Here is a 25539-nt window from a genome sequence, read left to right as displayed (position 1 = left end):
GCAAGTTCAGGGCACCCAGAACTACACAGAAAAACACCTTCTTGGTGGAGGGGAACAAAACAAAACCAAAAGCCAAGCAAACAAATAGTATCCAGAGGGGCTGGGAGTGTAGCTCAGTGGTGTAATGGTGGCATAGCATGCACCAGGCATTCGAATCCAGCACTGAGAAAGACAGAAAGATGAGGTAATAATTTATAACAAAACCCCAGGTTAGGAGCTGCAAAGATAGCTCAGCAGTTAAGAGCACTAGATGCTCTTCCAGAAGACCTGGATTTGATTCCCAGCACCCACATGGCCGCTCACAATCAGCTGTTACTCCAGGCTCAAGAGAGCTGCTGCCCTCTTCTAGGCCTGGGCACCAGGTACACACGTGACACACAGACATACATGAAGGTAAAACTCATGCACATAATTTTTGTCTTTAGTGTTTTGAGACAGGGTTTCTCTGTGAAACAGTTCTAGTTGTTCTGAAACTCACTTTGTATACCAGGCTGCCCTCAAACTCACAGAGATCTGCCTGCCTCTGCCTTCCAAGTTCTGGGATTAAAGGTATGTGCTACTACTGCCTGGCTACATATTTTGGGGAAAAAAATGTTTAAATTAAAAAAAAACTCATCTGCCTGTGATAAGTTGAACGATGGCCTCCAAAGCTATCTGAAGATATTCCCTTACACAGGGTATTTGGAGGTGTGATCAAACTAAAGATTTTGAGATGAGGTGGCTATCCTAGATGAGTCCTAGAGGAGTGGATCTCAACCTTCCTAATGCTGCGACCTGTTAATACAGTTCCTCATCTTGTGCTGACCCCCAACTGTAACGTTATTTTTGTTACTACTTCATAACTGTAATTTTACCACTGTTATGAATCATCATGTAAATATCTGATATGCAGGGTATCTGGGGAAAGGCCCCACATGTTAAGAACCACAGAGCTAAAGGAAGATTGGATGCCCACAGAAAAGAGTAGCGGGGCTAGGGAGATGGCCCAATCTCCTTTCCATGGTACCCAGTCTCCCACTTGCTCTCTCTATATCAGATACACAAATTCATCTACATACATATACACATAACTATCTTTAAAAAAAACAGCAATTCCTCTTTTTGCCATAAAAATGGACAGTTTACAAAAAGAAGTATTCTACACAGAGGGACCTTTCTTTAAGGCTTCCGGTGCCTGTAATCCAGTATGACTCCCAACTTCAAATCTCTAGCCACAATGGCGTCCCTCAACCTGAACCACACATGTACACGCTCCTCACTCTTTTATTTATCTATTAATTTATCTCTTTTAAATTTTTTTATTTTTACTTTAATGTTTTGTTTTCAAGACAGGGTTTCTCTGTTGCATCCCTGGCTGTCCTGAAACTCACTCTGTAGACCAGGCTGGCCTCGAACTTAGCGATCTGCCTGCCCCTACCTCCCAAGTGCTGGGGTCAAAAGGGGTGCCCCCAAGATCAGCTCTCATGCTCACCTTCTTAACACTACCACTTGGCCAGGCCAACAGACACCCCAGGTGCAGCCCAAACTGATGCTATTCCTCTTCCTGTCCTCCCTAATCCACCGCTTCCTGAGAAATGGCGCTTCCACCCAATCAGACACACTGACCAAAAAGCTCGCTGACATGTTTAACTCCCCTCAGCAAACTTGGGTCCATCTTCAGACTGTATCCAGGATCCAGCCACTTCTCGGCACCTCGACTGTTGCCCCCATCCCTACCACAATGGTTTTCCTTTAGTTAGGGTTATTGCAAAAAATTTCCCAACTAGACTCCCAACTTCTGCCCAAACTTAGTGAGCAGACAGCATCCAGACTGAGTTTTTGCTTGTTGGTTTTTTTTTTGTTTGTTTGTTTGTTTTGTGTGTGTGTGTGTATGTGTGTGTATGATCACAGTACTGGGAATGGAATCCATAAATACTAAAAAAAATCATTCTACCACTGAGCCACACTCCAGCTTCCAGCTGATTCAGTGTGTGTGTGTGTGTGTGTGTGTGTGTGTGTGTGCCCCCGTAAGTGATTCTTTAATATGTTAGCTCATACTGCTCCTTTGTCTCAGACTCCACTGGCTTCCCATCTCACTAGAGTTAAACATTCTACCAATGAGCTACATCCCCAGGCTTCTTTGTTTTCTACTGTGGACATGTTTCAGCCCACGTGTATGCTTGTATGTATATATACATATATCATATACATATAGCATATCAAACCCAGGGTCTCATATATGCTAGGTAAGTGGGATTTTTTTATTTTTTTATTTTATTTTTTTGGTTTTTCGAGACAGGGTTTTTCTGTGGCTTTGGAGCCTGTCCTGGAACTAGCTCTTGTAGACCAGGCTGGCCTCAAACTCACAGAGATCTGCCTGCCTCTGCCTCCCGAGTGCTGGGATTAAAGGCGTGCGTCAACACCGCCCGGCTGTTTTGTACTTTTTAGACAGGGTCTCGGTATTTAACTCCGGCTGACCTGTAACTCACTACATAGACCAAGCTGGCCTCAAACTCAGAGATCTACCTGCCTCTGCCTCCTGAGTGCTGGGATTAAAGGCCTGTACCACCAATACCCGGCCTGAAGGTTTTGTTGCTGTGGTGGTGGTGGTTGTTTTGAAGAATCCTAAGCTATTTCATAAGGATTCAGAAGGTGTAGATGATAAAGTTGTACAGACCTTAAAAACTGCAGTTTTCAGGCCAGAGTGATTCGGGTGATAAAGGCACCTGCTGCCAAGCCCCAGGACCTGAGTTCAAGCTCCAGGTCACACAGAGCGGAAGGCAAGACTGACTCCTAGAAACTGTCCTCTGTCCTCCACACATGTGTACACAGACATATAACTAAATAAATGTCAAGATAATGACAATAATGCCATGCAGTGATGGCACATGTCATTAATCCAGCACCGAGGAAGCAGAGGCACACGAATCTCAGTTAGAGGCCAGCCTGGTCTACTGAGTGAGTTCCTGGACAGCCAGGGATACACAGAAAAACCTGTATTGAAAAAAACTAATATTAGCTAATAATAATAAAAATCATAAAGAACTGCAATTTCCTTAGAAATGAGATCTGGGTTGTCTTAGGGATTCTTGTTATTGGAACGGTGGATTGAGCAAAAACGAAAGAACACTGCTTGTTATAGTACAGAGCTGCCTGCCACCCTTTCTCTTAGGAGCAATTAGAAATCCTACATATCAATGCATGATTCTCAAGCAGCGAAAAACCTTAGAATTTTTGTTTTCAGGGTCGGTTTTAGCCTCCTCACTTATAGATGAAAACACCAAACGCCAAGAAAAGTTAAGTGGCTCACCGACGGTTCTGGTTAAACGTATTTCGAAGCAGAGGACGTGGAGATTATAGGAGACGTCCTGCTCAGTCCCATTGCTTTCCCTCAGCCGGTGGACACACGTCCTACAGTTTGGGTCAGGAGCGTGGAGCCACTAGTCCCGCCCCCAGAGCAGCCCCGCCCACTCCTGGGCCAGCCCCCGCGCCACACGCCCCGCCTTCAGGGCTGTCCGCAGCACTGCCTGACTGGCGACCAACTCAGAGGGCCTCACGGGGTCCTTCCCGCGGGCTTCCGACGCACCGCCTGAGTGGAAGTGCGGGCGGCTTCCGGTGTGAGTGACGAGTGGTGGCCGAAGCTGGGGTACGGCAGGGAACGTTCAGGCAGAGACCATGGCGGACGGCGGCTCGGAGCGGGCCGATGGGCGCATTGTAAAGATGGAGGTGGACTACAGCGCCACGGTGGATCAACGCCTGCCCGAGTGCGAGAAGCTGGCCAAGGTGAGGGGAGGCCGGCCGGCTGTTGGCGGGCGCCAGGGGCTGAGTCACGGCGTGGAGCCTGCTTAGGCCTCAGGGGGCCCGCGGGCTGGAGCGCGCATCTCTGGTGCCTTCCTAGCTCGGGCTGGACCTGCTTGAGTGGGAGACCCCGGGTCTGTCCGCTCGGGAGTCCCCGCAACCCGAATGTCCCCAAGCCCGAGAGAGCTGGTCGCCTCTTTCCCATCGAACTTGACGCCCAGTTTTAGTGCCTGCCGTTTCTTGGGACGCTAAGTAACCTTTGATTTAGTCGGTTCTCAGGTTCAGGCTGTATCAGAGAGTTTGGTTGTAATGTTATTGTGGCCCAATCAATTTACGTCCTTAAATCGTTTATAATCATGGTCTTTGGCCAGGAGAACCAGGAAAGTCGTAGTACAAATGTAATGGACCCAGGACCCCAAGCCATCCAAGCGAGAGTCACTGGAGCACATTGGGTTTCAGTAAGATAATGAAAGCAAAGAGCCGTTTCAGGACAGTATAGGAAAGACAAGCGGGTGTTAAAAGAGCCTGACAGGGCAGAAAGTGAACGTGTTTTGTGCTAGGGATCGAACTTGGAGTCATGAACGCTAGGCAAATGCTCTGCCATTGAGATACACCGTCCAACCTCTCCTGGAATGAGAACATACCTTGACCCAAACATTTCCACACACTATGGTATGTGTCAGGCAAACATTTTAGATCTCATTTTGTACATAAGGAAGCCAGGACTGAAATTATTTTGCCCGAGGTTATAGTTAGTAGTAGCCAGAATCAGGGATTCAAAACTAGATTTGCTCATTAGATAAATTGTTGGTTATTACTAAGGATTAGAGCTCCTTAAATTCCTACTACAGGTCAGTGTTAAAAGTCACCAGGAATTTATTCCACATAAAGGTTGTTTATTTGGTCCTGAAGAGCTTAATACATAGGTACAGAATGCAGTATCTTCACAAAGCCGATTGGCAATGCTGTTTTAGATGGGAATTTTACCTTTTTTTTTTTCATTTTATGTGTATGAGTGTTTTGCCTGCGTGTGTTGTGAAACCTCATATGTATGCTGAGACTCAAACCCAGGTCTTCCTGAAGAGAACTGCTGAACCATCTTTCCAGCCGCAGGAATAGGGATTTTTATGTGAAATCTTTTTTTTTTTTTGGTTTTTTCGAGACAAGGTTTCTCTGTGGTTTTGGAGCCTGTCCTGGAATTAGCTCTTGTAGACCAGGCTGGTCTCGAACTCACAGAGATCCGCCTGCCTCTGCCTCCCTAGTGCTGGGATTACAGGCGTGCGCCACCACCGCCCTGCCCTATGTGAAATCTTTTAATGCTGAGAAACTGAACGCTAATATCTGTCTTAAAATGCTACTTGAACTGATGAGCTGAAGAATTAAAACACACCTGCTGGCCAAAGTCATCTCCTCAATGTCCACCTTGAAGGCAGTAGAACAGTGGTGTTCCTGGTGGGAGAGGCATCATTCACTTTAGAAAGGATGACTCCAGCGGGGGTTGCTCACACATGGAATCCCACCACTGGGAAGGCTCAGGCAAGAAGAAGTGTTGCCTGAAAAAAGGCCATTCCTATTCTGTATGCCACAGCTGCAAACTCAAGTGCCAGCCAGATGCCTTCCTGATGAGTTCTGGATGTGGTCAAACAAAGACTCTTTGGGCCTCTTAAAGTAACTAAAATGTAAACCATTGGAATTCTGGGGATTTGTGTAGTGTTTAACTTTTAAAGACTATGTGTGTTTGTCAAGCAAAACAAGGTATGCATGTGAGTTGTGTTGGTTTGGAGAGGGGGCTAGAGACTGAACCCAGGGCATGCTAGGCGAGCACTCTATCACTGAGCTGTATCAGTTTTTAATGTTTTTGTTGTTTTGCTTTTTAAGACAGGCTTTCTTTGTGCAGCCCTGTCTGTCCTGAAATTCACTTTGTAGACCAGGGTGGCCTAGAACTCACAGAGAGTCGCCTGCCTTTGCCTCCTAAGTGCTAGGATTAAAGGCATGTGCCACCACTCTCTTTTAAGGTTTTTAGCCTGTTTTTTTGTTTTGTTTTGTTTTTTCCTTTTTTTCCTCTCTGCCCCAGGGCTGTGGATTAAACCCTGGGACCTGTGTGTTAGGCAAGTAACACTGAGGCCTTTAGTGTTACTGTTCTACTTTGGAATGTATGGAACATTTTAGCATATGTTGTTTTATTTTTAGCTCAATAACTTTGAAGAAATTGTTGTTCTTTTCATTTGTGGCAAGACTTTAAATTGTGGTTTATCAAGGCTGATCAAGCTCAGGTCATCTGGCAACAAGAATAGTTATCAGTTTTTGCTGTATCTCATTTCCTGATAAGGGGTCACTAGTTCTGTGCTTAATTTCCTTCAGACATTGTTTCAGTTTTAAGAATTTAAATCTTATTAGGAAGAATAATATAAATATATCTGATATGAAAACCACATTTGGCAGAAGCCTTAAAAAGACAGACTGGGGGCTGGAGAGATGGCTTGGCAGTTAAGAGCACTGACTGCTCTTCCAAAGGACCCATGTTCAATTCCCAGTGCCCACAGGGCAGCTCATAAGTGTCTGTAAATCCAGTTCTGGGGTGATCTGACACCTTCACACACCATTACACGTTGAGGGGGGGGGAGGGAGAGAGAGAGAGAGAGAGAGAGAGAGAGAGAGAGAGAGAGAGAGAGAGAGAGAGAGAGAGAGAGAGAGATTGGCTAGATGGTGGCACACGCACCTTTAATTCCAGCACTTGTGAGGCAGAGGCAGGCGGATCTCTATGAGTTAGAGGTCAACCTGGTCTACAGAGGGAGTTATAGGACAGCCAGAGCTGTTACACAGAGAAACCCTGTCTTGAAAAACAAGAGGGCAGGGCAGACTGAAGTCTAAGCCTGAGTGGTAAAATTGCCAGTCCTAGTCATTCCATTTTGGATCTCCTGCAGACATGACCTAGAACAATTTTGCATCTACATCCTAAGACACCCAGCAGAAGGGCAGCTGTGCCTGTGATACTGCTCTGTCGGACTAGAAAGATGTCAGCTGTGATGATCAAGATGCTCATACTGTTGTGGCTTGTCTTTATAGCTAGTGATTTAATCATGCACCTACCCTAAGAGACGGTGAGGATCCGAGTTGTGGAGTGTTTTGTTTTTCCTAGGATTATATGGTGCTATGACTAAAATGTAGAACCTGGCTCCACAGCCTACACTAATCCATTCCCTTCTGACGCTTCTGGAATGGCACCTGAGGGCCAGAGCAGAATTAAAAAAGAGGTAAATGGCCGGGTGGTGGTGGCGCATGCCTTTAATCCCAGCATTCAGGAGGCAGAGGCAGGTGGATCTCTGTGAGTTCGAGACCAACTTGATCTACAAGAGCTAGTTCCAGGACAGGCTCCAAAACCACAGAGAAACCCTGTCTCGGAAAAAAAAAAAAAAAAAAGAGGTAAATGATAAAGAGCCTCCTGGCTTTGGTTGACCCTTCCCCTTGAGTTAACTCAGTCTGAAGGCCTCACTAGCGGTTCAGCAGTTGATAGTGCAGAGGACTTTCTGGACTGTGGGTTATTTAGAAGCTGTTTACAGTCTTACATTGTATTCTATAGTCTTGTTTCTCCTACCCCTCCAGACTTTTTCTTTCCTTTTTTTTCTAGTCACCTGCAGCTTCTTCCTAAGTGAATATTAGCAATAAGAAGTACATGAGGTGTAGAACAGCTTAATGGTTGTTAACAGTTTAAACAGAAGAGCCCTTTAAAGAACAGATCCTGAAAGGCTTTGAAAGTCAACAGTTTGTGAGAACTTTGTATTAGTTCTTTGTTTAGGTTGTTTAGCAAACCATTAATTAACACACTGGATCTCTCAGGTTAATGGAGGCAAACTTACAGAACCTACAGATGCCTGGCGCTTAGTGACATTAAACAAGCCTGTAGACATTACCTCATGTACAAGGAAAGTGAGGAAAATGAGTCACGCAAGTCACATGTTCTGACACCTGGTGTGGGATGGCTTTACCATCTTCCTTTGAGTTGAGAGGCTGCCTGGAAGAGGGGGCTTTTCAGGAGCTGTGCTTCTTATTGTGACAGTCAAGAATTGTAAGCCATTAAGACCTTCTGAATAGTTTTAGCATATGTCATGTACAAGATGATATGAGGGAAGCAACAATTAAACAAGGGTCCAGGCCCAGGGGAACTCAGAGACCCCTTGGTAGGCAGGAAATGTACACTAATCACTATTATTTAAGGAATGAAAAGTTATCTTCAAGCTGAATGTGGCAGTTTGAATAAGAATGGTCCCCAGAGACTCATATTGGAATGTTTAGTCACCAAGGAGTAGAACTATTTGATTTTTTGTTTGTTTGTTTATTTGTTTTTCGAGACAGGGTTTCTCTGTGGCTTTGGAGCCTGTCCTGGAACTAGCTCTGTAGACCAGGCTGGTCTCGAACTCACAGAGATCCGCCTGCCTTTGCCTCCTGAATGCTGGTATTAAAGGCGTGCGCCACCACTGCCCGGCGAGTAGAATTATTTGAAAGAAATAGAAGGACTAGGAGGTGTGGCCTTGCTGGTAAAAGTGTGTTGCCAGGGGTTAGCTTTGAGGTTTCAGAAAGCCAATTCCAAGTCTCTCTCACTTTCTGTGGACCAGGATGTAGCTCTCAGCTGCTGCTCCAGCACCTGCTTGCATGTCAGCATGCTCCTACCATGATGATAATGAACTAATAAGCCTCTGAAACTGTAAGCAAGCCGCAATTAAATGCTTTCTCTCACAAGTGTTTTCCTGGTCTTGGTGTCTCACAGTAATAGAACAAGACACTAAGCATGACGGCTCTCACCTGTAAGCTTGGCATGTTGGAAACCAGAACAGGAGGATCAGTGCAGGTTTGAGGGTAGCTTGGTCTGCACAGTTAGACTGTCTCAAAAAGCAGCAATGGTATCTCCAAAAGTCATAGTACGTGTTTGGCTGATGAAGCTTCATGGTGAACTACCATGGTAAACAGCAATTCCAGATTTAAGATTGCAGTGAGGTTACAAAGACAGTAACCATTGGAATATAGTTCAAGGTTATTGCCAAGCAGTGCTAGAGGGGTCAGTATTAAATGAGGTATTGAGTGACAGGTGATTTCAGGCAACAGTAGCCAAGAACTCCTTTCTAAGAAGATGGTCTTTGATGTTGATCATGGAGTACATGGTCTGTGACAGTGTGACTCCCTCCCATGTAGGGTCCTGCTTCTGAGTTAGAGTGCCATGTGCCATGCCACCTGATTTACTAAGACAGTGATGGCTGTCTTAGTAAATAAAGGATATTTGGCATTTTAACCTTTTTCCCACTTTATTTTCTTAGACTGCTGTTTTCCCATAGAGGGTACTTTGAACAAAGCACAGCCATCAGAGCACGAGGGAAGGGGTGCGCTTGGAGGGAGTGGGGGACCAGGATGGGCAAAGCCTAGGCGCTGGTTCTGCTGATACCTCTGTGGCTAGTCAAGTCCCTAAACCTCCATCTTGGTGACAGTAAAATTTGTGGCTGACTTCCTAGCACTGATTCTTGTCTTTTGTGACTCACTAGCCTTCTAGCTTTATCCATTGTTATCACCCCCTGGAGAACATGGGCCCAGGGGGCTTTCTGAACTGGATCTCCCTTTTGCTTAAAACGTTGTTAGAACATGTTATAATCATGTTCCAGTTTTGGTTTTTCGAGACAGGGTTCTCAGTGTAATATTCTTGCTGTTCTGGAACTCATTCTGTAGACCAGGTTGGCCTCGAACTCAGAGAGATCTGCTGCCTCTGCCATCCAAGTGCTGGGATTAAAGGCATGTTCCAGATTTTATTAAGTCTGTACAGTCCATAATCTGTGCTGTGTGGTTAGACTGGGATTGTAGTTCAGTAGTAAAATATTTGCTCAATGTATACTATTGAATTGAATGTCGTCAACTCCTAGCCCATCCCCTAGACTCCCAGCAAAGTGTGTGTGTGTTTTATATATATGTTCTCTGTGTATGTGTTTTACAGGTTATCTTGAAAAATATGACAAGATCCAAACATTTATGACTTAAATTCGTAGGTCATAAAAGCTGTTAAGTGGGTGTTGGGGAGGGAACAACATTTATGAATTGTCTATGACTGTCACTAGAAAAACAGTGGGTGAGGTGCTATGGGCACAAGCTCAGGGCTTTGTTCAGTCAGAGAAATATTCTGTCAGTAAGCCACACCCATGGCCCTTCTTGAGACAAGGTCTTGCTAAATTGCCCAGACTAGCCTCATACTTGCAATCCTCTCTACTCTGAGCCTTCCTTTCTATTCTGCCACTTGCCTGTCTAGCTCACTGTTCCTCCCATCTCTCAGCAAGGTCTATTGAGTCTGGTTGAGTCTTTCCTTAAGAGCATGACTTTTAGGCTAGTTTGTGAGTGTTGTCTTCAAAACATTTATTCTTCTATTTACACTGTTCATTGTTCTACCAGCTAAGAGTTCTGTACAGAACAAGATAAACAGGTAGCACCACTGTGAGTTGACAAATTAAAATGCAAAACAAAGACTTGGTGTTTTTCTCAGATGAGACAGCATTGTAGTTACAGGTTCAGTTTTTCTTGAGCTTCTTTACATCTTAAAGAAGTTTGTGAGTCTGGGGTGGTAGCTCAGTTGGTTAGAATGCTTGCCTCACATTCTGGGGGTCTTGGTTCTGCTCCTAGTATCATATAAACCAGATGTGTTTATGTGTGGAAGCAAGGGAGTAGGAATTCAAGGTCTTCCTTGGCTGCATAATGAGTTTGAGTCCCAGCCCAGACTACATGAGACCCTGCCACTAAAATTAAATATCCAGATGATGGTGACACATACCTGTTTTATCCCAGCACTCGGGAGGCAGAGGCAGGCAGTTTCTGTGAGTTCAAGATCAACCTGGTCTAGAGCAAGTTCCAAGACAGCTGAGGCTACGCAGAGAAACCTTGCCTTAGAAAAGCATAAGTGAATAAATGGGAAACAAGAGAGAGGGATAAAAGGGGAACAAAAGAGAAACTTGTGTACTGTACTGGGAATGTAGCTCAGTGGTAGAACACTTACCTAGATAAACTTGCACTCACAGAGGGAAGAAGGGAAGCAGCTTGTGGGTCCTGACTGGGGATCCCTAACTCCCCTGAAGAAGCAAGCCTTTCTCAAATGGAGAAAAACAAAACAAGCAGTAATGGATGACATTCCCCCTTCAGAACGGACATTGATTTAACTTTCTCAAAAGCTCTGGTCAGGTGCTGGGTTTGTATTGGTGATGTTTTCATGGTTCATTGCTTTCTCTTGTTTCAGGAAGGACGGCTTCAAGAAGTCATTGAAACCCTTCTCTCTCTGGAAAAGCAGACCCGAACTGTGAGTAGATAGTAAAGCAGAACACAGTTGCCAGTGATTCTTTTGATGCTGCTCCATTTACTTAGGATATCTTTTCTTTTTTGCAGGCCTCTGATATGGTGTCCACATCCCGCATCTTGGTTGCTGTAGTGAAAATGTGTTATGAGGCTAAAGAATGGGACTTACTTAATGAAAATATTATGCTTTTGTCAAAACGGCGGAGTCAGTTAAAACAAGTGAGTTCCTCAATGCTTTAAAACCACGGAAGACTGGGGCTAGAGAAATGGCTCAGTGGGTAAAGGCTCCTGCTGTCTGACCCCAAGACCCACGTGGTGGAAGGAGGGCCTGACTCCTGCAAGCTGTCTCCCAGCCACCACATATGGGCCATGGCATAGAAGCTCACACACATAAATAGTAAATATAAAAGTTTCCAAATAGTATGTTTGCATTTAAAGATTTTGAGGAAACTAATCTCTGAATTCATTGAAATTTCATTTAACTTACAATTTTCTAATATATTCTAGATGTGGTTTGAAATTCTACTGGGATCTAGCTATGGAACTTTTCTCCTCAAGATGGACATGGTGTTTCAGTACTAGGAGAGATGTAGAGGCAGATGGATCTCTAGTAGTTTGAGGCTAGCCTGGTCTACAAAGAGAGTGTCAGACCAGCCAGAACTCCATAGGGAGACCCTTTCTCAAAACAACAAAAAAAAAATTCTGTTTGAAGAATAAATTTCAATTATGCGTGGTTTATTGTATTTTATTAGGCTGTTGCAAAAATGGTTCAGCAGTGCTGTACTTACGTAGAGGAGATCACAGACCTCCCTGTCAAGCTGCGACTGATTGATACTCTACGGATGGTTACGGAAGGAAAGGTAAGTTTTGTGCTGGGTGACTTCTTCCTGCTGTTAGTGTGGGTGATGTGCTTCTATATTGCATGTAAGTATATTTGTATGGTGATTTTGTTGGTTTTCCTTTTTTTTTTATGACCAGATCTTCTCTGTAGTCCTGGCTAACCTCAGACTCTCTGTGTAGACAAGGCTAGCCTCAAACGCCTAGATATCTTCTTACCTCTGCCTACCAAGTTCTAGAGTCGAAGGTGTGTGCCACCATGCCAGGCTATGTTTTATATTTTTTTAAGGAATAAACAAAATGCTATCACTTCAACCACTGTTAACTTTGTATGCCCACTTTTAGTAACTTTCCATAAATGGAATACATTTATGTAGTGCTATTGTTTCACATAATTTCTAGGGATTGGTAGGTTTTATTTGTTTTGTTTGAGACAGAATCTCACTATGCAGCCTTGAGTTGTCTTGAACTCAGAGAAGAGATCCACCTGCCTCTGCTTCTCACTGTGCTGAGATTAAAAGGGTATGCTGCCGTGTCCAGCTAGAATTGGTTGGTTTGTTTGTTTGGGGTTTTTTTGGGGGGGAGGGGTGCACACACTTTGTGTAGATGAGAACTTTAGTTCAGTTCACAACATCCAAAACAAAGGATGAATCTATTTTAGAGCCTTGATAGAATTCTGATGTTGACTGTACAAGACAAGATTTCCCTACACAGCTCTGGTTATACTGGAACTTCCTCTGTAATAGACTGACATAGAACTTACAGAGATCACCTGCCTCTACTTCCCAAGTGCTGAGATTAAAGGTGTGTGCCACCACTGTCCAGCTCTTGCAAATCTTTTAAAGCCAGTTTCTGGTTTTTGTGTCATTAATATAGCTTGTGATCTTATTACTTGTTAAACACAATAATTTTATATTTAGTTTCCCAAAGCAAAATTTGTTGGTGGAGGCGGCTCGTTTGTTCCCGGCTGCCCAGATCTAAAATAATCACTCAGAAACCATATACTGTTTGGCCAATAGCTTAAGTGTATTGCTAGCTAGCTCTTATATCCTACACTAACCTATTTCTATTAATCTGTGTATCGCCACAGGGCTGTGGCTTACCAGCAAGGGTCCAGTGCATCTGTCTCCTGTGAGCTACATGGCTTCTCCCTGACTCCGCCTTCTTTCTCCTCCATCTCTGCTTGGAATTCCCACCCTACTCTACTCTGCTAAGCCACTGGCTGAAACAGTTTTATTTACTAACCAATGAAAGCAACACATACAGAAGAACTCTGCACATCAAAAATTGAAAAATACAGATTTTTTTTAAAAGTTATTTTACTTTATATATGTTGGGGTATATACAAAAATGCCCACAGGGGTCAGAAATGAGTATTGGATCCCTTGGAGCTAAGGTGGCTTTTGTGAGCCACCTGATGTAGGTGCTCTACTCTAAACTGCAGTCCTTCATTATAGCATTAGATCCTGAACCCATGAGCCATATCTCCAACCTTGGATAATGTTTTATAAAGTATTTTCTGCATCTTGCTCTGTCTGTGTGTGATGAGAGATTCTCAAAGTGTGTGAATAGTGAAGTGTTCAGCAGGTTGTAGCTAGTAGTCCTGATGGTGCAGTTCTGCCTTTTAAATGTGAACATGTTTCTGGAAGAGTTTGAGACTATCATTTTCCATTTGTAGATTTATGTTGAAATTGAGCGTGCACGACTGACTAAAACCTTAGCAACAATAAAGGAACAAAATGGTGATGTGAAAGAGGCTGCTTCCATCCTTCAAGAGTTACAGGTAAGGGCTTTCGGGAGCGTGTAAACTTTATGCTGAGTTGGCAGTATTTTCTTGTGGAAGTGGCTGATTTTAATGCATCATTGCTTCTTTTTGCTTAGTCACCAAGAGTAAGCATGCACACAGCACAGTGTGTTCCTGAAACTAAATTTTACAAGCTAACCTGCTAAACACAGTTTGAAGAAAAGTTAGCATCTAATTGACCTTAGTTTTTGTGGACTTATTTGAGTTCTGTTTAGAATTTAAGTAAATGCACTGCTTACTTAGATGCCTTAGGAATCTGCTATTAAAATTTTTGGTTTTATACTTAGTGAATGATTGATTACAGGTAAATTTCTAGACCAGAATGGTTTGACAAAGGAAAATTGGCAGATCTGGAAGTCTTTTTTTTTTTTTTTAAACATTTATTTACTTTATTATGTATACAATATTCTGTCTGTGTGTATTCCTGCAGGCCAGAAGAGGGCACCAGACCTCATTACAGATGGTTGTGAGCCACCATGTGGTTGCTGGGAATTGAACTCAGGACCTTTGGAAGAGCAGTATGTGCTCTTAACTGCTGAGCCATCTCTCCAGCCCAGATCTGGAAGTCTTAAGAGCTCGGTGATGAGTGTTTCCCTGGCATACTGAACCCTGATTTGATGCTGTGTTCTCCAGGGCTCTCTAAAGGCACAAACTGATAGAGTGGATATATACACTATCCTCTTTAGAGAGCTATGCGTTCTGAGGAAAAGCCATGGAGTATCACACCAGAAAATGGTACATGAATGTGCTCGAAAATTCTAAGTTGCTTTTGTGAATTCAGACTCACTGGGGTCTGTCAGAGGCTGCCCATTAGGTTAAACAGGTTATTCTGACATTCTAGTTGAGTTCATTTTCCAGTGGGCTAATGAAAGGGAAATGTGACTTTACTGAAAGGGCTAGTGCCCTGCATTGTCTTCGTTCTCTGATCTTTTTTCCTGCAAATTCTAGAGCCTTTATATCAGTGGTTCTCCACCTGGGGGTCATGACCCCTTTGTGGGCTCAAGCAGTCCTTTCACAGGTTTGTGTGTCAGATATCCTGCATATCAGAAATTTACAGTATGATTCATAACAGCAGCAAAAATGGCAGTTGTGAACTAGCAACAAAAATAAATTTATGGTTGGGGTCACCACAACTTGAGGAACTGTGTTAAAGGGTCACATCTTTAGGAAGGTTGAAAACCACTGCTTTATATACTCCATCCCAGGAGCTTTCTCACACAATTTTTATTATTACTATTTTTTCAAAACAGTGTCTCTGTGTAACCATGGGACTATCACTGTAGACTAGGCTTGTCCAGGTCTACCAAGATCCACCTATTGCTGGGCGGTGGTGACCAGCACTCAGGAGGCAGAGGAAGGCAGATCTCTGTGAGTTCGAGGACAGCCTGGTCTGCAGGAGCTAGTTCCAGGACAGGCTCCAAAGCTACAGAGACACCCTGTCTCCAAAAATCAAACAAACAAACAAAAATAGCTCCACCTGTCTACCTCCCCGGTGCTGGGATTACTTGGCTCTCTCATATTTGTCATTCTATTTTGTTTGCTTTGTTTTCTGAGACAGGATTTCTTTGTGTAGTCTTGTCTTCTAGAACTAGGACCCAGGCTGGCCTGGAACTCTGTTTTTGGAATCACAAAAAAAAGATCTGCCTGCCTCTGCCTGTTGTTTTATCTAAATTGTTCTGATACCAGTAAAGACTCAGGAGTTGGATATTGGGGTGAAAACCTGGTAGATCAAAAAAAGGCAGTAGAGGAGCAAACAGCTGACCTCCCCCCCCCTTTTTTTTTACCAGAGGCCCAGCAATCAAGTTTCTCTACCTGTTCCAGACCAAAAAAACTGGAAAATCTCCCAAGTCCCTCCCTACTACTTCCTGTGTATCTTTATCCATCTCTTTGACTCCTTCTTACTCTCTGTGGCTAATTCTTGTCAGTTAGTCTCTGGGCTCCACCCCCTGATCCAAGGTTTTATTAACACTGTCTTGAGTTTCCCAGTGCTATCAAATACCCTACAACATCTGCCTCTCAAGTGCTGGGATTAAAGACATGTACCACCAGGCCTGGAGAGGTGGTTCAGTGATTAAGAGCTCTGGCAGATCTCCCAAAGGACCCAGATTTAATTCCCAGCACCCACATGGCAGCTCACAGAGGTCTGTAACTCCAACTACAGGAGATTTGACACCCTCACACAGATGTACATGCAGACAAAATAGCAATGCACATAAAATAAAAGTATATGAATAATTTTTTTAAAGTCATGCACCACCACTGCTAGCTGTATTTGGCATTCTTTACATGACGGACCTGTGATGAAAACAGACCATTTGTTTGCCAGGCCTCAAGAGTAAAGAAACCTTGTGACTAAAGGGATAACAGGAGTGGGTTTGAGTCTTCATTGCGGTCGTGGTTATGCAAACCCTTATGTATATTAACATTTGTGGGATCTTACACTAGCAGGGGCAAACTCCAAGACTTCTCTTGTCTTAAAGATTTATTTTGCCTGATATAGTGGTACACATCTTTAATCCCTGTATTTGGGAGGCAAAGACAGGTTGATCTCTTGAGTTTGAGGCTAGCCTGGTCTACATAATGGGTTGTAGGACAGCCAGAGCTACATAGTGAGACTTTGTCTTGAAAATACCATTTTGTGTGTGCGCACAGTGCTCCTGGAATCTAAAAGAGGACATCAAATTCCCTGGACCTGGAGTTAGAAGTGGTTGCGAGGCACCTGATGTGGCTGCGGGATTCGGAACTCGGGTCCTGTGGAAGAATATCAAGCACTTTTTATTGCTGAGCTATGTCTCCAGTTCCCTAACTTGCTTTTTGTATAATCGCCAACACTGTACAAATATGAAGAGTTAATATTTGACCTGTCTAAATATTTTAATATCCACTAAGTAACTGAAACTTACCTGAGGAATTGCTCTGCTAGGTGGAAACCTATGGGTCCATGGAGAAGAAGGAGCGAGTGGAGTTTATTCTGGAGCAGATGAGACTCTGCCTAGCTGTGAAGGATTACATTCGCACACAGATCATTAGCAAAAAAATTAACACCAAATTTTTCCAGGAAGAAAATACAGAGGTGAGCATTGTCTCTGCACGGTGTATTTGCATTCGAAGTGTTTTGCTAGAAGCCCAAAGCCTAACCTATTTTGTCAACTTCTTTCAGAAATTAAAGTTGAAGTACTATAACTTAATGATTCAGCTGGACCAGCACGAGGGGTCCTACCTGTCGATTTGTAAACACTACAGAGCCATCTATGACACGCCCTGCATTCAGGCAGAGAGTGAGAAGTGGCAGCAGGTAAGAGGCGTGCGCGGACGCTGATGCTGGAGTGCAGCTCAGTCTGAACCCTTGCCTGGCGGGCACAAGGTTTGATTCCTAGTGTGAGAAAGAAAAGAGAAGGATAACTTACATTTTTTTCCTTTTTCTTTTTTTAGTTTTTCAAGACAGGGTTTCTCTGTAGCTTTGGGGCCTGTCCTGGCACTAGCTCTTGTAGACCAGGCTGGACTCGAACTCACAGAGATCCGCCTGCCTCTGCCTCCCGAGTGCTGGGATTAAAGGTGTGCGCCACCACCTCCCGGCTGGAGGGATGGCTCAGCCGTTAAAGGGTAGGCTCACAACCAAAAGATAACTTACATTTTTGCCATCACTGTAACTGCCATAATAATGTGCCCTCTGGCGCTGCTTTCTGTTTGTTGTGTCAGACTAAATGGGATGATAAAACATCTGCTTAATGTGTCCAGTGGGTTAAGGATAACAGTGACTTTGGGAAAGGTCTTGGTTTTCTTTATTTTTTATTTTATTTATTTTTTTTGGGGGGGGGGGGTCCTCGGTAGCTTTGGAGCCTGTCCTGGAACTTGCTCTGTAGCCCAGGCTGGTCTCACACTCACAAAGATCCACCTGTCCCTGCCTCTCAAGTGCTGGGATTAAAGGCATGCGCCACACTGCCCAGCTTTCTTGTAGGACTTTTAATTTCTTCTTATTTTATTTTTTTTAAAGGCAGGATCTGAAACTTCCTATGTAGACCAAACTCACAGGTTCACCTGCCCCTGCTTCCTGAGTACTAGATTAAAAAGCATGCCCTACCATGCCTGTCCCCTTCTAAGACTATTTGAGTTTAAAATAAAAATTAGAACACAGAACTCTTTCAGTCTTCACTTTGTGCTCAATCCCATTATGTTTCCAGTTACACATGAATTGTTGCTTACCACTTTCTTAGGCTCTGAAAAGCGTTGTTCTGTATGTCATCCTGGCTCCTTTTGACAATGAGCAGTCAGATTTGGTTCACCGGATAAGTAGTGACAAGAAGCTGGAAGAAATTCCCAAATACAAGTAAGTGCTGGTGTCGCTGTAAAAATCACTCAAGATGCTTACCTCCACCTGTGCACGTGGCTGCTGCTAGATTGGAGTAGAGAAAACAGTTCATTGTGATACTGCGGAGTTAGTGCTGCTGCAGGCACTAATGTAGTGAGAGTCTGGCCTGCTTGACATTCAGTTCCTCCGCTAGTGGGAGTCCTTCACCAAACCTGGCTTAGCGGCTTTTAGTTAATATTCATCTTTAAAGGGCTCAGCAGTAATGGCCTGGACATCATGATTCTCAAGAGTGTGTCCATTTGGAGCATATCATATGTAAACAGACATGTTTCTTTTCAAGTAATAGGCTGCTTTTTGTGTGTGTGTGTATGTGTGTGTGTATGTGTTGTGTGCGTGCGCGTGCATGCGCGTGCATGCGCGTGCGCCTATCCTTGAACTCACTCTGTAGACCAGGCCCAGGCTGGCCTCAAACTCAGAGAGATCTGCCTGCCTCTGCCTCCTGAGTGCTGGGACTAAAGGTATGCGCCACCGTATCTGGCAGATGGGCTTTTGTTTAAAGAGCTATTTTCCTTCTTTGTTTGGCCAGTGTGCTTACAGCTGTCTCAGAGACTGACAGTTCAGTAAGGAGAACATACTTGATAGAAGGGTGCTCTTCGGGCTACAGGGGATAGCATAATAATTGACAAATGTTTTACTAAATAAAACTAGTAAGAATTGAATTTTTGGGAGCTGGAGAGATGGCTTAGTGGTTAAGAGCACTTCCAGAGGACCTGGGTTCAATTTCCAGCACCCACTGGCAGCTCACAACTGTCTGTAACTCCAGTTCCAGGGAATCTGACAACTTTACACCAATGTACATAAAATAAATTTTTAAAAACTTGGATATTTTTGTGTAGCTAGTTTTAATCTGTCATTGATCAAGCTGAGACTCTTTTTTTTTTTTTTTTTTTTTTTGGTTTTTTTGAGACAGGGTTTCTCTGTGGTTTTGGGGCCTGTCCTGGAACTAGCTCTTGTAGACCAGGCTGGTCTCGAACTCACAGAGATCGCCTGCCTCTGCCTCCCAAGTGCTGGGATTAAAGGCATGTGCCACCACCGCCTGGCTAAGCTGAGACTCTTAAATGAAATGCTTGACATGAAATGTTTTACAGATTTCGAAATCTTTGCATGTATACTTGCTATTTTGGATTGGGGCCTAAACCTGAATGAAGTTCATGAATGTTTCATCTGTACCTTACACAGGTTGCCAGAAGATAATTAGATTTTAACTTTTTAGTTTAACCATCAGAAGATAGACTTGTGACTGTCTCATCATTGTTCCTAGTTCTGAATCATGATGTTTCCTGTGAGAACTCATATTTGGGGGGCGGTGTCTGATTTTTTATTGTTGGGTTGTTTTGTTTTTTAAGACAGAGTTTCTTTGTGTAGTTTTGGCTGTCCTGGAACTCGACTCAAACTGGCCTCAAACTCAGAGATCTCTACCTCCCGAGTGCTGGTATTAAAGGTGTGTGCTGCCACCACCCGGATGACTCGCTTTTTTATACTTGGTCACAAGTTTAACATTTTAGACTTTTCAGGCTACATTCAAATCTGTGAGGCCACAAATTTTTCACTTGTGACATCATGGCAGCACTCAGAATGTTTTGGGTTTGGGGCCTGCAAGATGACTTAGTAAAGGTGCTTCTGAGCCTGGCAGCCTTGGCTCACTCCCAGAAGCACATGGTGGAAGAAGAACCAACTCCTACAGATTGTCTTCTGACATACACGTGCACCCTCACACACATGCACACACAAGTAATAAATGTGATAAAGAAGTTTCTGGTTGGAGAGCACTTGCTTAGACTTGCGACTCGGGATTAACACCACTGAGCCTATTGGGCAGATCTGAAAGACTGTGGTGCTGCACTTTGCAGGGATCTACTGAAGCTTTTTACCACAATGGAGCTGATGCGCTGGTCCACGCTAGTCCAGGACTATGGGGTGGAGCTACGGAAGGGTTCCCCTGAGACCCCGGCAACTGACGTTTTCAGCTCTACAGAAGAAGGTGAAAAAAGGTGGAAAGACTTGAAGAACAGAGTCGTGGAACATGTAAGAATCAGGAGTTGACTGGCTCTCAGCTTACCTTTTGGGTTGTCTTAGAACTAAGAGTGGAAGAATTTAAACGTAGACCACTTCTACTTTTTGTTGAAGGGGATATGGAAACAAGGTCTCAGGCAGCCCAGATGTTGAGGAAGAATTCACTACGCAAGCCAGGGTGACCTTGAATTTGCACTGATCCTTCTGTCTCCACCTCCCTTATACTAGGATTTCCAGTTTGAGCCACCAGGCCCATCTATAAGCTTTTTTTATTATTTTAATCTTTATTTTGTATGTGTTTCACATGCAACTCCTGTGGAGGCAAGAAGAGGACATCAGACCCTGTGTTCTTAGCTTTTTACTTCAGACTGTAGTAGAGATAGCAACCTGTTTGAGGCGTTCAGCCTTTCCAGAGTTTATCTTATCCTGCTTGCCTGTTTTTCCGCCTTTTTTTGTTTGTTTGTTTGTTTACAAAGCAGATTACTAGTCACGTGTAGTAACCCACTCCTGCACTCCTGTAATTCCAACACTCAAGAAGCTGAGGCAGGAGGACTGCCATGAATTTGAGTTCAGTCTTTGATATATAGCTAGATCAGACTAGTCAGGAATACTCAGTGAAACCTTTTCTCAAAAAGAAGAAGAAACAGAACAGGTAACTAGCTATGAGCAGTTTTCATTCTGGGAGAATCCCACAGGATCCAAAATATTTTTGTTCGTTGTTGTTGTTGTTTTTGAGACAGGGTTTCTCTGAATAGCCCTGATTGTCCTGGAACTTGCTCTGTAGACCAGGCTGGCTTCAAGCTCAGAGATCCCCCTGCCTCTGCCTCCTGAGTGCTGGGATTAAAGGAGTGTGCCATCACTGCCCAGCTTTAAAATCCAAAATTTTAAAGGCAGGCATGGTGGCTCACACCTGTAATTCCAGTATGGGAGAGGAAGAGGTACTAGGATCAGCCCATCCTCAGTAGAGTTGAGGTCAGCGTGTGCTATAAGAGACTCTCAATGAATCAGCCCATTGATTGTGTTCAAAGAGTAAAGGAAAGGTAGAGCTGAGAATATAGAGCACCTCAGGCTTTCCAGAGGCTCATGTTACTTTTAGATTTGATGGACAGCGGAGATGCCTGCTTCATAGTTCACTTCTCCCCCCAGTGAGTCTTGGTGTTTTGTAAAGGACACTGGTGTTTATAATAAGAGAATCCTTATCTAATTTCACCATTTCCCATAGAAAGTAAAAAGTGTAATTTTTAAAAATATTTTTTTTTCATGTGTGTGGGCAGGCCAGAAGAGGGCACCAGATCTCACTATAGATGGCTGTGAGCCACCATGTGGTTGCTGGGAATTGAACTCGGGACCTCTGGAAGAGCAGCCAGTGCTCTTAACCGCTGAGCCATCTCTCCAGCCCCTAGAAAATGTAATTTCTTTGTGTTTGTTGTTCGAGATAGGGTCTGGTGTAGCCTAGACTGGCCTTCCAGGTCACTATATAGTAGATCTGGATTCCACCTCCCAGATGCTAGGGTTATAGATAGCATCTAAACCATTCGTGTCATTAATACAAGTATTTAAGTTTTTGTTTTGAGGCAGAATTCTATTATACAGGTCATCCTGGTCTCCATGGAGTTCCAGAACTGCCAAGGCTATGCTATCTCAATAAATGAATGATCAATCAGTAAAATACTAAGTTCACAAATAACTACAGAAGCCAATCTTTACCTCGGATTCAGTGTTTCTTAGGACATTTAGAGCCAGCTTCTTTCTAACGGGGGAGCTATGGGAAAAGCAGAAGCTCTGAGTTCCATGTTGCCAGTAAACTTACGTGGATATGTAAGCAGCTGGATTTTCAACCCTACTGACGGCTGTTGTGTGTGTCCTCTGACAGAACATCAGGATTATGGCCAAGTACTACACTCGGATAACAATGAAAAGGATGGCACAGCTTCTGGACCTCTCTGTGGATGTAAGTACTGGAGGTGTTGTATGTGTTGTGTGTCAATCACTACTGTCCATCTACGTGATTGGATGGATTCTCACCTCGGACTGTCTTCCAACTCCCTATAGTCTCTCTCCTTCCTACCTCATTTTCCCAGGTGTTGGACTGCAGACATGCACCAGTTCCCCTGGCTTTTCTATTTCATTTTAAATTTAGGTAGTTTAAAGTGTCCCAGCTATCTCAAATACCAAAATATAGCCAAAATTACATTAATATTATTTTTTGCTAGCTAGACCTTCACTTAGAGGTCTGGGAGTCTAATAAGAATGTTGGAGCCAGGCAGAGGTGGCACACACCTTTAATCCCAGCACTGGGGAGGCAGAAACAGGTGGTCTAAAGAGCCTGGTCTAAAGAGCAAGTTCCAGAACAGCTGGGGCTACACAGAAACCCTGTCTCAAAAAAGAGGGGGTGGGGTGGGAGAATGTTAGGAGGGCCACAAAGACAGACTGCATGGAGAACGTTTGTGAGGAAAACTTGACTGAATTTGCTGAAATGGCTCCAGGGTAATTGGGGAAGTAATTGTGGTCACATTTGTGTGTATGTTGACAGCACAAAAAGATGCAGGAGGTAGCATGCCTGTAATCCCAGCACTTGGGGAACAGGAGAATCTGGAGTTTATTGCCTCCCTTTGCTACATAGTTTGAGGCCAGCCTGGCATACATAGGGCCCTGCTTTCAAAAACAAAAACGAAAAAAGATGTAGGATTAATAGCCTCAGAAGCCATTTCTATCATAGCAAAGTGGCTATTGTAATAATTCATCTGAAAAAGAAGAGCCAGCACATGTCAGAATTGAAAGGCTTCCCTCTTCTTGACTGGCTGGTCAGTTCTTTTAGAAGAGGATGCCAGAGTAGCATCATTTGTCTGTGGCCTTGTAGTTGCCTAGTGGCAAAGCGCATGTTCTCACCTAGCATTCTGGAAATAACTATACCATAAAGCCTTGAAGAGGTAACTGTAGGTCAGGATCCAGCTCATTAGTGGAGTGTGTGCCTGGCCTGGAAGAGGTCTCACGTGTGACTCTTCAGCGCTATAGAGAAAAATGGAGGGAAGGACTGTAAAGGGGAGGAGCTAGTTCATTGTTGGTGCCAGCCATTTTCCCTATTATTACCACCAGGATTAAATCTGCAGGGTCACATTTAGATTCAGCCCTGGCTCTGGAGACTGTGTGTGTGTGTGTGTGTGTGTGTGTGTGTGTGTGTGTGTGTGTGTGCCCTCCAACTCCTGATCTTGCCTCGACCTCTGTGTGTGTGTGTGCGCGCGTGTGCCCTCCAACTCCTGATCTTGCCTCGACCTCTGTGTGTGTGTGTCTGTGTGTGTGTGCGCGTGCATGTGCCCTCCAACTCCTGATCTTGCCTCGACCTCTGTAGAAGGAACAGCGGGCTGCGGGCCTGGCTCCTGGCCACCTGGCTAGCTTATGCCCCGAAATAACAACACACAAACTGTATTCATTTAAACACTGTCTGTCCCATTAGCTCTAGCCTCTTACTGGCTAACTCTCACATCTTTTTTTTTTAATATTTATTTATTTATTATGTATACAATATTCTGTCTGTGTGTATGCCTGCAGGCCAGAAGAGGGCACCAGACCTCGTTACAGATGGTTGTGAGCCACCATGTGGGTGCTGGGAATTGAACTCAGGACCTTTGGAAGAGCAATGCTCTTAACCTCTGAGCCATCTCTCCAGCCCTAACTCTCACATCTTGATTAACCCATTTCTATTAATGTGTATAGCACCGCAAGGTGGTGGCTTACTGGGAAGATTCTAACCTACGTTCATCGCGTTTGCCTCATTGCCTTCTTCCCAGCGTTCTGTTCTGTCTACTCTGCCTATCTAAGCTGCTGTCCTATCAAAGGCCAAGGCAGTCTTTTTATTAACCAATGAAAGTAACACATAGAGAGAAGACCCACCTACATCAGACCTCCCCTAGTGCTAGGAGCTGTCAGCACGTCTAAGGGTTCATGTGCTAGATGATCAGGTGTTGTAAGTACGTCATTACAGTCAGCAGTTGGTAACGGATTGTCAGTGACCTTGGCCTGTGTATTTATGGTGAAGAATTTTCAGATGTCTCTATTATCCATTTTGATCCAGTTTGTTTGTCTCTCACAGGAGTCAGAGGCGTTCCTCTCCAATCTAGTCGTTAACAAGACCATCTTTGCTAAAGTAGACAGGCTGGCTGGAGTCATCAACTTCCAGAGACCCAAGGATCCAAATAATTTATTAAATGACTGGTCTCAGAAACTGAACTCGCTGATGTCTCTGGTTAACAAAACGACACACCTCATAGCCAAGGAGGAGATGATACACAACCTACAGTGAGGCCGGATGCTTTTAGAAAAGACGCAGTTGGAGGTCATTAAAAAGAAAGACTGTTTTCATGGTGTATATGCTGGTTTTTTTCTTACTCTTCGCTTTTTTCTAAAATTTTAAGATAGTGAATGTGTTTGAGCCTCCTCTGCCTTTTCATTTCCCTGGTTTCATGTTAACTCTGCTTTGCAATTGGTAGAAAGATGTTCCACATTTCCAGTGTCTGAAGACGAAAGGTTTGTGTCTCCGCTCACTTGAGTAAGTTCCTGCCATCTGTTTTTATTCACCTGACAACTACATGGCAATAAAAATAGGGTGTGTGTTGGCTCCTGAAATTGCCTCTGCTTGGAGGGATGGTGATTTAACAAATGTTTATAAATAATCGTGTCATAGCTGTTGATGACTTACTAGAATAAAAACCAACATCGAACATGGAAGGATCATCTGCATGGAGATGTGCTTTGTGTTTTGGTACTGTGGCAGGAAGTACGGCCAGAGTGCATTTGGAGTCCTCTCACAGATTACAGCACTCTGGTAGAGGATGAAGACCGTGAACTTAGGCCTCTCCTTCCTCTCTTCCCCAAATACTAGGATTACTGGTGGTGCTGCAATTGAAGCCTGGGCTAACATGCTAAGCAAGCACTACACAGCTCAGCTTCATCTCCAGTCCCATAATCAAATGTCAATCACTGTACTTTGATTATACTGTGCCCCTCCTACTTGTTTGCTTTCAGGTTTGTTTTGAGGTGGTCTTATGTAGTCTTGGCTGACCTGAAATTTGATATGTCATGGTTGATGACCTTAGACTCCCAATTTTCCTGCTGCCTCCACCTCCCAGGAGCTAGGCTTCAGGTGTGCACTCTTAAGCCCAGCTTGACCAGTTTTTAACCAAGGAGATGAAGCCGCATTGGCACAGGCCATTATCCTGGTGGTGCTTTGGGGTAGGGCTCTTCATCCTTTCCCTGCACTTCCTTTGTATGAACTTAAGTTTGGCACCTACGTCTTTTTGTTGCACCTGAAGTCCAGCCCAGAGCCTCACACGTGTGGTAAGTGCATACCCATGAACTATAAATCTGGCCTTAGGTTTTCACCTTTTTGTATGTGGACAGAGTCTCACTAAGTTGCTCGGGCTAGCCT

General features: G+C 44.0%; 1 protein-coding gene across 1 annotated transcript; it reads left to right on the top strand.

The window, feature by feature from the left end:
- Positions 1-3447: 3447 nt before the first annotated feature.
- On the top strand, positions 3448-24839 carry Psmd12 (proteasome 26S subunit, non-ATPase 12). Its single transcript, XM_075990301.1, has 11 exons — positions 3448-3762; positions 11036-11095; positions 11182-11310; positions 11844-11951; positions 13607-13711; positions 16656-16805; positions 16893-17027; positions 17947-18059; positions 19952-20126; positions 21988-22065; positions 24205-24839. The coding sequence occupies exons 1-11, from the start codon at positions 3655-3657 to the stop codon at positions 24412-24414; spliced, it is 1371 nt and encodes a 456-aa protein (XP_075846416.1). The 5' UTR covers positions 3448-3654; the 3' UTR covers positions 24415-24839.
- The last annotated feature ends 700 nt before the right edge of the window (positions 24840-25539 follow it).

Source organism: Microtus pennsylvanicus, chromosome 11 (assembly GCF_037038515.1).
Source record: "Microtus pennsylvanicus isolate mMicPen1 chromosome 11, mMicPen1.hap1, whole genome shotgun sequence".
Lineage (NCBI taxonomy): Eukaryota > Metazoa > Chordata > Mammalia > Rodentia > Cricetidae > Microtus > Microtus pennsylvanicus.
The sequence above is the reverse complement of the archived record's forward strand: the minus strand, read 5'-3'. Positions and strand labels throughout refer to the sequence as shown.